The sequence below is a fragment of the Tetrao urogallus genome, assembly GCF_951394365.1.
Source record: "Tetrao urogallus genome assembly, chromosome: 6".
Lineage (NCBI taxonomy): Eukaryota > Metazoa > Chordata > Aves > Galliformes > Phasianidae > Tetrao > Tetrao urogallus.
The window spans coordinates 40,588,660-40,600,672 of record NC_136819.1 but is presented as its reverse complement, the minus strand read 5'-3'; the positions used below and the strand labels follow the sequence as shown (position 1 = coordinate 40,600,672).

The 12,013-nt window shown below is 37.5% G+C and overlaps 1 protein-coding gene across 8 annotated transcripts in view; it reads right to left on the bottom strand.

The window, feature by feature from the left end:
- Positions 1–12,013, bottom strand: part of NRXN3 (neurexin 3) — a gene marked incomplete at both ends in the record, with an annotated part of 895,090 nt that overhangs the window by 95,039 nt on the left and 788,038 nt on the right. For all 8 annotated transcript variants that reach the window (XM_079537660.1, XM_079537661.1, XM_079537663.1 and 5 more), the window contains one exon: positions 8,713–9,020. In XM_079537660.1, the coding sequence (XP_079393786.1) occupies positions 8,713–9,020 (308 nt within the window). The remainder of the gene's footprint in view (positions 1–8,712; positions 9,021–12,013) is intronic.

The following is a 12,013-nucleotide window of genomic DNA, read 5'->3' as shown; positions in this document are numbered from 1 at the left end:
TATCCCTATTATCATTATTGTGCCTATAAACTTGTCTATGAGACAGAACAGGGACCAATAGATCTTTTTGTTCCCCCCCCCCCCACCCCACCCATCATATAGGGAAAATAAAGAACAATATAGAGAAGAGGCTTGTTGACAGCTTTTATGCGAAGGACCTGAATTTAGAAGCCAGTAGGTTTCTGGTTCAGGACCAGTGCTGACAGCACTACAGCTTCTTGTTTTTCTAGGTAAAATGCCACAATCCGACAGCAGCTCAGTAGCTCACTACCTTCCTGCAAAATTTCCATGTTCCACTTGCTGAGGCCTGGCCCATTCATCTTCTTGCCTCCAAATCTGCTCTGGACTCTCTTCATTCCTGCTGTGTCAGTACATTACATTCTTTTAACAGGAGGAAAATATATTAAATAAATAATAAACTGATAACGATAGTCTAAGAAACACATATTTCTTTCTCCGTATTTCCCCTCATTTGATTAGTCTCCCAGTAAGAGCAGCATTAATCACTGGGGAAGTAGATGAAAGATAAAGACCAATTTGAATTTTGCTGTGTGCTACTGACTATGTGTGTGTGCGCTCAGGCAGCAGGGAGGGAGTTAGCAGGATAATCTGTCATTTTGTATATTTATGCTATTGGAGTTGGTCAGGACTGGTTCTCCATTGTTACCACAGATTAAAATCATTCGTGTCCTTACAGTTTCATTGGAGGTCATCTTTCAGAAAAAAAAGAACACTATAATCAAGTTAAATTGAAACTATTTGAGCAAATCTCTCTATATGGCTTGGGCATTGAGGATATTGCTTGAATCTTAGAAGTACAGCATGTTTTTCTCCTTACCTGACCTGACTCTTTGTACATTAAAAGTGAGTTTTCCTGCTCCAAAGCAGTTAACAGAAAAGAGCTGTAGCAAATGAGAAGAGGTGGTTTTCACATGGCGTTATTAAAATGTATGACAGTTCAACCCAGCCTGACTGTGCACTGCTATGGTAGAAGCCATGGGTCCTCAGAGTACGGTTGCCAACAGCCCTACTGAAATAAATCCCTGCCAGCTTGGCAAAAAAGACTTCCCTTTATCCGTAGCAAAGACAGAAATTCGCAAAAGGAGAGATTAAAAAGTAGAAGAGTGGCTATTAAGCCACATAAGAGTATCTCTCTTCTCCAAATCTTTGTCTAATCAAAATAGAGTTGCCTAAAGCATCATCCTACTGCTTCTAGCCATGTCACTCTTCACATTCAAGTCTTGCTGTTTCCTTCCCATATCTTTATGAGAAAGATATAATCTTGTCCTCTGGATCTTATTTCCTTTTCTATAGCTCAATAGTTATTTTTTCTCTATTCATTTTGATAGATTTAACCACCAGGGTATTCCTAATATTCCTTACTCTCTGGCTCAGGACTCCCAACAAATTATCACTATGCCTGGAACTGCTTTTACCCACAGTATTTCTTTAGGTATGCCCAATCCCAGACACAGTAAAAGAGGCAGCATAGCACCAATAGAAAACCTCAAAGCAATAAGAGCAAAGAGACAAAAAGACCAAATTTTCTCCAAAAACACACTCTCAGAAAGCACAAGGGGAGCATCTGCAGTACCAAGGAAACTGGAATCCCAAGTCCTCACCACTCAGGCTTTATTTTCCTGCAGAAATTTTGTAACAAACTGTAAACAAATTCTTATCTTAAAGATTATAATAGAAGTAATTATTGAAGTCAAAATGAATTACATCCCACCGGCTCTTAAACTGTCTAAAAGAGAAGAAAAAGTAATGGTAATTACATAACTCATTTTCCTAATAGTTATTTTTACGAGACATACCATGATAGACATATATTGTAAATTAGCGACAATTAATCTACAGATGTGTCCATCTACCTACAGATGAAACTAGCAAAATCCTGCTTTCTGCTAGTTAACAACATCATAAAACCCAGTGCATTAATTAGGTGATTTCAGAAAGTGGATCTGTCACAACAGCTTAGATATTTTTCTAAATTCAATACAGTCATCCGCATATAAGTTAGGAAAGGTAAGAAGTACATTCCCACCTCTCAGCCAGTCTTGTAAAAAAAAAGAAAAAAATCCAAATGGAACTGTATGCACTGGAAGCTTTCTGGCAATGTCTGCAGCTTCTAGGCATTTTCCTTCCTTTTATATAAAAATAGCAAGCAGAGCAGATACACTCTAACAATATGTGATCCAATCCCACAACTATATTTGAACTACAACCATTCACTGTACATCATTTAATCCTAACCAGTTGCTTTTGCAGTATTGGAAGTCTTTATCACACGTTGTTGCTGCGCAACCAGCCTAGAACAAAACACTTTTCCTATACTATCACTTTGCTTGTGATCAAATGTATGGTCACCTATAGCAGCTTTAGTCCTGAATACTGTATTAATCAGATTTGGAAAACAATCTTCCATGTAACTTACAAGAATCCATTTTGGCAGGGCAGATGACATGTCTAAATGCACAAATGGATCATGTGCCTTAAAAAAAAAGTGCACAGTGATGTGATTAAGAGTACTTTCTGAGAAATGAACAACTGCCTGTCTTAAGAAGATCCACATCAGTTTACTAGAGCTGTTATTACAGATTCTTATTTTATTACAGAAAAAAACATGCATTTGGTCACCTGAAATCAAGGGAATATTTCAAGTAGCTCTTGACAAGAAGAAATTTTACCAGTGAAAATCTAAAAAAAAAAAAGTTGAAATTTCTAAAAAAGTGCTAGCCCAGGTCTCTTCCTCATACATTGGCCCAACATTTCATTTCAAAAATTCATAGTAGAGTAGAAATTAGTGGCTGTTTCAAAACCAATTGATATTTTACTACAACTCCCATGCAGCTGTTCCTATCTGCATGTTTAAGACAATGTAAACTCAATCATTGTACAAATCAATTAGCTAACTCAGCCCTTTCTTAGCCTGAATAAATAGAAAATGTGGATTCTCAGTAGGACCCACAGAGAAGAGGCTCAAGAAACTACATGACAATATCACTACATGAAAATAGGTTAACCAAAGCGAGTGTAAGCCATATGCTGAGAAAACACTGTGTGCACCAAATTGTGACACTCAGGTTTGCTACGCATATCATCAATGAAGTCTCTCCAAGGAGTCATGCAAGAGTTGTCTCCATTTGGAACTCACAATAGTTATCAAGTTCAATGTTCAAATAACACTGCAGATAATGTCAATAAATGACAGCAATCATCAGCACATAAATGAGCTGTTTTACAAATGCAATGATCTGTGCTAGTGTAATTGTGCTTAGGAGAATTACAGAACTAAGTTTATTTCTATTGTCAGTACCTGCTAGCATCTGGAAGCAAGGCAGATCAGAAAAATAATAGTACAGTAAAATTATGTTCTCTTTTTGGATGGGTATTGAAACCCCGGATCCAGAAGTGCAGCACACATATCTTCTGCAGAAGGTGAATGAAATAATGAAAATATAGGATCATATTTCAAATCATAAGAGCTAATTTGAATATCCTGATCACTACATCAATAAATATAATTTATCCTCCCTTCCAGCTTCCAAACCACATTATGATCATATCTCTTCAGAAAAGATGTGACATTGAATAGACAAATGCAATTTTGTGTGTTATGCTGCTGAAATGTAAATCTATGATCTCACTCAATACAACTGCTGGTCAGAGGAAAGGATGCTAGTCTGAAAGAAGGTACAAGACAGAATTTCTGGTCTCTTTAGGAAAAAAGCAGTTCAGGAAAAAAGCAGCAAAGGAGGCACAAAAGCCAGACCACCTAATTCTCAAGCAACAGGCCAATGAAGTCCATCTTTAAAGCAGATACCAAGAAAAAAGCTTTTTTTCATTAGAACTTTACAGTCCTTGAATGAAAATGTCACTAGTGACTTATAAGAAGCAAAAAGTAAATTAAAGACCAGTCTATTTCCCCATAAGTTATTATCTGTGAGTATTAAAGAAAGTACCTTGGCAAGATCAAAGAGTGACACAACTGTATTTGTCTTAGTTGACTGAAAATGTCTAATTAGACTGACAAAATCTGTGCTGTTTTCCTTTGTGAGATACACAGAAAGAAAGGATTTAGCCTGGACCTGCATATTCTGGAAAGACATTAATCAAGATTATTGGAGCCTCCGTCTAAAATAAATTTAATAGGCTGGAATGCCTAATGGTTAAAATCAAAGGTTGAGAAACTTATTCTGAGACATACCAATGGGCTGAGCACTCTACATGGATAATGGATAGAAATCTTTATTCTTTATAAAGAATATTCTGCATAATATATGTCATACACTGTAATGTTGTCACTTTAAGATCACAGCTGAAAACACCCACAAATAATTTATTATTTTAAATTCCAAGCTATATTTGAACAGTTTGGCAAGCATCATTATCCTTATCCTTACAAGAAATTAAGACATGCACCAGATCTTCAGTAGAGTACGTATTTTATGCTTTCTCATGGACAGCATAATCACAGAATCACGGAATCCTTAGAGTTGGAAGGAACCTCTGAAAGCCATCTAGTCCAACTCCCCTGCAATGAAAAAGGGACATCCACAGCTTAATCAGGTTGCATGGGGCCTTCTCCAGCCTCTCCTTGAAAGTCTCCAGAGGCAAGACATCTACCACATCACCGGGCAATTATCCATCTGACCTCCCAGAAGGGTACTGATTTCTTTTCCACAGAAATTTTTCCACGGTTTTGGTCTTATGACACCAGCTAACCAAGCCATGGAGCAGACATATTAGGGGCCTTTCCCAGGTCAGTGAGCCCTAGAATCTCCAAGAAGCTTATCTGAAACAGATCTCTTTTTATTTTCCTTCAGGACCACTCTGAAGGATATTTGAATCACAGACACATTCCTATCAGCAATTTTACTACTATGAAGTTATACATCTCACCCATTTCTCACACAAATTCTTCTTGTCTTCCACTAAACTGAGTTTCCTTGCAGAAATAGTATATGTTTTGAAATATAATTAAGTTATAGATATTTTAAATATTAACGTTATTGCCACATGATATTTCCAGTAACATTTTTCTTTGCTTTGGATGTTTGTTTAAGACCATATCCCACTATAGTCTGGGAGCTTAACATACTGTATAGTGTGTCACTGGTCTGTGTATATGCAGTGTATTTTTAAAGCATTTCATTTTCCCATTTTCATTAAGTAAAATTGTAGTCTAAAACACTACTGGCAGTGTTAACAAATTACAGGAGATATTCTGATGTACAATACAAACAGAAGTTTGCAGTTATGCTGTTTTGTATTTACCAACAAGTGATATGTAAATCTAAATCCTACTAAAATTGTTTTGGATTTTGTATCACTTTGGGATGATGGATCTTGAATTTTGCACAAGCTTTATATACATTTCAAAAAGGAGAAGTTTTAACTTCTTACATATGAAAATGAGCAATTCAAATAGCACAGACTGTTCTAATACAGTAAGAATAGTTATTTAACCTGATTTTTGACATTAGGTATTAGATAGTTTTCTTTGTATCTTAGCTGGCATTTCTGCAATGAATCAGTATGCTTCTATGCTAAGTAGTGTACTCATGCAGAATAAAAAGTTCATTTTGAACTCACAGAGTTTTCAGTTTAAGTATAAAACATTATATTGCAAATAGATACAGGTAAATTGAATAAAGAGAATAAAGGGATGAAAAACGTGACAATATTCATAAGCTTGATAAACAGCTACCCCAGAACATCATCAGCATAACCACTGAAAACTTTTTCAACATAGTTAAAGGAAGGTTTCAGTAACACTGGAAGTATAACCTAGTTCTGCCTTGCAAACAGTCAACTGGAAGCAGAAAGATTCTTATGATCAAATTTAACAAGTGAGCCTCCCCCCAAAAATAATAATGCTGATAAGCATGGGAAGGGGAGGGGCTAAACAGAAAGGCCTTGAAAGTAAAGAAAAAATGTTTATTTCTGAGGAAAACAGGGAAGAAAAGCTAGAGTAGGGTAATAAATAACTGCACATAGCCCCAGATGGCTATATTTACCATTCCCCAAAGAGCATACTCGTTCTATTTGATTTTTCTACCACTTGGAACTGAATTTGTAAGCAGGCCTGACAACGGTGATGTCTAACACTAGCAAGATAAAACAACCATTAGGCATCTCAAAACCACAGCTGGAGATACTGCCCAAAAAGAAAATGTCGATTTCTTCTCACTTTTACTGCAGAAATAATGCATTGCAAGCTGACAGAATCAAATTCTACCAAAAGTAAGGAAGAAAGTAGAGCCATTTGTGCTGTGGCAGCAATAAAATGTCCCAGTATTGAAATGCAGAAACTTGTAATGGAGATACATATTGACTTTTATCTTGCTTTCAGTGGGCAGTCTGAAGTGTCAAAGAGTTATTGCTTTAATATCATCTAAGATGAGACCATTTGTTGTGGTGCATGTGCATCCAGGAAATCATTGCTCTAACCATGTTTTTAGAAGCACTTTGACACTTTATTAAATCTTCTTGATGCACTTTCGGCATACAATGGTCTCTACAGGCCCACTGAACTACCACGTAGCTTAGGCAGGAAGCTTTCTGGAAGATTTCCTCATCAAACATTGCAGGGTGATTTCCAGCTTCACTCAGACCACTGAAGTCCAGTACTAGTCTCTGTTACATTCCTATAGCTAAACACAGTTCTGTTAACTTTATAAATCATAGAAAATCTCCAATAAACTACAGCAACAAGAGCAGGATCTGGTCAACACTTCATTCTGCTGGAGATGTAATCATACAAAAATTTTCTCTAAAATTAGAGTAAGCTTTTGAGGAGAAGGAACACTAATTCTTTCACAGTTTATGACAAACAGGAAAGAAACCTAGAGTAATTTCTCTTTATTTGGCTGCAACTTTTAGAAATGATTACTGAGTGTTTGAGTCTCATAATTCAGTCCTGCTACCAACTGGATGTAGTGCCAAAGTTGTTGGGGCAACACTAAAACTTGGCTTGAAATTCATTTTTCTGCTGCAGCAAAAATAACTCACAGAACTGCAGAATGGTTGATGTTGGAAAGGACCTCTCTTTCCAAGTGGTCCAATCCCTGCTCAAGCAGGGACATCCAGAGCAGACTTGGTGGCTTTTAAAGATCTCCCTTTCAAGAATGGAGACTCAAAAGCTCTTACCCACACAGTGAAAAAACGCTTCCTGATGCTCAGACAGAACCTACAGCATATAGTTTGTACTGGTTGCCTCTTGTCCTATCACCAGGTAGCACTGAAAAGAGACTGTCTCTGTCTTTTTTTATATCCTCCCTTACTGTATTTGTTCACATCAATAAGATCCCCTGAGCCTTCTTTTATCCAGGCTGAATGGTTCCACACTCTCTGAAATTCTCCTCAAAGGACAGATGTATCAGTCCTTTAGCCACCTCAGAGGTCCTTTTCTAGACCATCTCTAGTAGTTCCATATCTCTTTTATGCTTAGGAACCCAGAACTGAACACAGCACTCTGGGCGTGGCCTGACTTCCTAATATAGTTAAGAGGACAATTTTTCATATCCTCAGTGACCAGTGCTAGATTTAAAATAAAGAGAATAGCCATATATACACAAACACAACCAGTAACTGATGAAATCTTCTGAAACAGTAGAAGACAAGTGTGTTACTTGCATGATTCTAGATTTCAAAGTACTTTATTTCATTAGGTTCTTCCATTTCAAGCAGAAGAAATTGTTTCAGAGAAGGAAATGGAATCATTTACATTTTTTTCTCTAACTGGACAAAAAAATACCTTTGTCTGGGGGTTTAATGAAGGCACTCTATGATCAATAATCACTAGGTAGTGTCTCAGTCAGTATACATGAGTATCAACAAAAGCACATTATTTCAACTTGATGAGGATCTTATGTAAATAAAAATTTTAGAACATGTACTTCACCCTAGTTAATACCGTGATGGTATACTACTGAAATAAATCATTTTGAAATACTAATCCACTACTCAACTGATTATTTACGTTATTCTTTAACCTACGCATACAAGAAGAGCAAATATAAAGTTTTTATTTCTAATCAATACCACTGTCTGGCTATAACCAAATAAGTAGTTCAAAACCGCTGCATTTTTAGGTATGAACACACTATGTTGGTACAATCTGGCTAGAATATCTGAGATCTATTTATCATAAGAATGTGTTTTACCAAAGATGCTGAAATTGCTCTATGTTGGAGCAACTTCATTTTGCAAGAAAGTGATCTAGATGGTGTGAAGTCTGTACAAGGAAAATGAAAAATGGCTCAATCAGGATGTAATGCTCCACTGCTTTTCACTCCATTATGAACATCAGTGTTGCATCAGTATATAGTATCATAGTGATAAATAACCATACGCACACCCCCCTATAAGGCTTTGTTACTCTCTTAGCAATACATTTCACAGTATATCCAACTGAAAAAATGTTTAAAATCTTGTTCTAATTTCCTTTGGAGCAATTTTACTTACCTAAATACGGTTGCAGTTGAACAGGAGAAAAATCTGTTATTATTACATTATTATAAATACGTGTAATTCATTGAGTTTGTTCACCAACACAAGAGGACAGCACATTGTGTGTTGACTTATCTTCACAAAAACATTAAGAGTGGAACATGATTCAGATAACAGTTCTAGTGAACATACAAATGAGCAGAGAAATGAGATTAATTAAGAACCCAAGAAAACATCCAAGACCAATTGACTCACCTGGATGCTAGGTGGTGAACGATTTTTTCGGGTTGTAGTGGTGGCCATCGTAGTTGTGGTTTCCATGACAGTAGTAGACATTTCTGGTGGCACAGAGGTTGTGGGTGTTGTTCCCAAGATGGAAGGGACCTCCCCGACAAGACGGACACTTCCATTGATTTTAATGTTAGGGTTGTTCTCTGCTGCCATGTTCAACACTTTCAAGCCATTGTAATAGAGACCGGAGAGTTGGCCTTGGAAGAGACGCCCTCTGTCTTTTCCTCCTATGGCTATTTGCGCCTGGGTGTTGAAGATCGTTAACTGTCGTCCTAGTGAAGGGGGGTGGAACAACATTATTGCTAGACATTTCCTTTACTTTGTACCTTACATTGAATCCTGGCCAGAAATGATAGACAACAAAGAAATAGATTCATTCTCAGTGTTTATGAAGACTGTAGGGTAGAAATAGAATATGAAAATGTATTGCCTGTGATTCATTAATAATAGAGATTATTTTGAAAGCAAGAACGCCTGAACCCTCATCCATCCATAGCCACTTGTGCATCAAAAATCCAGAGGAGCTATGATACAGTCAGAAACCTGAACCCACTTCTTTAGAGTTGGACCAATCTTTAACTACTAAAAAGACTTCAATATGTGGCTTTTTTTTTCCTGCTATCAATTCAAATCACAGTACCTATCAAGCTTTAAAAAACCTTTTTTAAAACCTTTTAAAACCCATTAAAAAAACCTTCCCTTTTGACTGGTCAAAGCGTGGAATTGTCTCGTAAAACCATTTTTAACACTGCAAAGGTGTTGAGGGGTGGCCTGAGGAGATAACACCAGAAAAATTGGTGGTGATCAATTGTTAATCACCATCTATACAGGAATTGTAAATGAAACTTAAGATAGGCTTATTCATGATCTTCCACCTGAAATTTTTTTGTTGTGAAGGCTCACAAAACTAAAACCAGGAAAACGCAAACACTAACATCACAATGTCTCTGAAAGAGCAAAGTTCTTGAAACAGTAAGGATAACAACTACATCCCAGAAAGCCTTACATGTAAATCCCACTTACAGATGTTTACATTCAAGAGTAGGCAAGTTAAGTGGTTTATTCAAGGTCACACCTTGAGTATCAGGAGTGGATTGATATAATATGTAATAAGAAACACACTTTTTAAAAAATAAATCCTTATAACAATTGTCAATTCTATTTTTGCAGGCCACTTAAATCACATTTAGCCTTGTCTGCTCTATAAATATTGCGTATGTCCCAGGCTAAGAAATAAATTGCTTCATGCAGTGCAAAGATAGTGCCTATAATTTCACTGTTCTTCAGAATATTAGGACCACACCAGCTGGATCTGTTGAATTACAAGAGAGACAGACTAGGCACTGCTTTGAAGGATTATCAAAACAGCATCAAGACAACCACCATTCAAATATTTGTGTTCTCCTGCTTTTATGAAATTTGTATCATGTGTCCCCATCCCATTCCCGCTCCCCAGTTCTCATTCACCACTTCCTCTACAGTCCACCCTGACTAGAAGTGCAAAAAGCCACCATGTAGCAAAGCACAAAGTATAGCCCACTGCTCATTTATTCACAGACAGTGGTTAAAGCAGATCAAAATACAAGGGGGAGCTCACCAATTTTGGTGGTCGTCGTGGCAGGTCTCGAAGTCAAGTGGTGATGCGGTGTTGCATCATCTTATGGTGACAGGATGGACCATGGGGAAGAGAATGGGGACAAGAGAAGAAATGTATCTGAAAGGAGTTCCTGTCCCCAGAGAGGGCCCTAGTTAACTGAGCAAAAGTGTATGGAGAGGTGCAACATATGGACACATGTGAAGGTGAGTTGCGCACCCCTTATGCTCCTCACCCACAGATTTGTAAATGAAACACTAGGACTTGATCAGGGTGGAGGAACAGCACTGATGAAAAAATGAGAAATAAGAAACGAGGGTGCCCTTCCCCTGGAAAATGTTTAAACACTTGACGCAGCATTTTGCATCTTAGGATGTTTTAAACTTACCAGAGGATCTTTATGTATGTTAAAGCAATAAACATGCACTGGAGCCACAAATTCCCAGCATGTAAAATCAGAGCAGTTTTTTTTTTTTTTTTCCCCCTCTCAGTCTTTCTGCTTGTCTATGAGGAGAATAGGATCCAGTAAAAAATCCATCAAAATGTACAGCTCTTTCAATCCAACTCCCCTCAAATCTAGAGGAATTGGTACTGTACACTGTAGAAGGCGAAACTTGTCATATACTACGGCCTCAGAGACTGATTTTCTTCCTAGTAGCTCTGTCCTGTTGTGCATTAGATTTTCTAATGGACATGCTGTCAGTTCCTTACTTCACCATCTTCTGTTCTCCTCACATATTCCCTCTCCCTAGAACTACATTTCCTTCCATGCTGTTTCTGTCCCTACACACCCAGACACTTCATTTGTATTGTTCCATCCTTCCCACTTCACTTATGATACAGTGCCAAAAAATGGAGATGAGGTGAATCAATAGCAGGGAATATCATCACCCATCTTCTTTCACTAATCTTGAAATGATACTGCTGAAAATGAAGGGAAAGTGCTGACCTTTCAAAACTTCCCAGTTCTATTCATTTTTTCTGCTTGAACCAAAACTGTCACTTTCTATCATCTTTTACCAAAGGGAAAAGGGGTGGGCAATGGTGAGGAAGAATCATTTTTTACTGCTCCAGGAGAAGGGCTTCCTAAACCAGGGAGGAAAAGAAAGGGGTTCTGGTTCCTCCCATTTTACTGGAGAATTATGGACCTACAAAAGATGTCATTCACTTCGTTCACTCTAACCCAAGCCCATAGTACATCTTTAGATATATCTGTCATATCTTTTTTTTTTTTTTTTCAAAATGAGAAATTAGTACATTAAAGGTGGGAGCTGGGGGGTGCGGGTGGGGTGAGGGAGAAGGAAAATCACTTCTCTATTTCCAGGCTTTTTTCTGCATCTTCTAATGCTGGCACCTTACCCCAGGGAAATGGCCACACTCCAGTAAAAAACAAAATTTTGATTGTGAATTTTGGAGTTGTCCTTGTTCAGTAAGTGGACTGCCAGTTCAGGACAATTCATGCACTACACCATATGGTAAACACCGCAGACAATACTGGTACTAGAACTCTGTTTGCTAAAAGAACAATCACTTGATTGAGTTATCTATAATATGTAATTCTTTGCTCTTCATTCTGTGACAGCATACACATGCATGAATAAAGACAACAGGGAAATGCATATGAAATGAGAGAATATCATTGAGAAAATGTACACATAATTCTGCCACCAC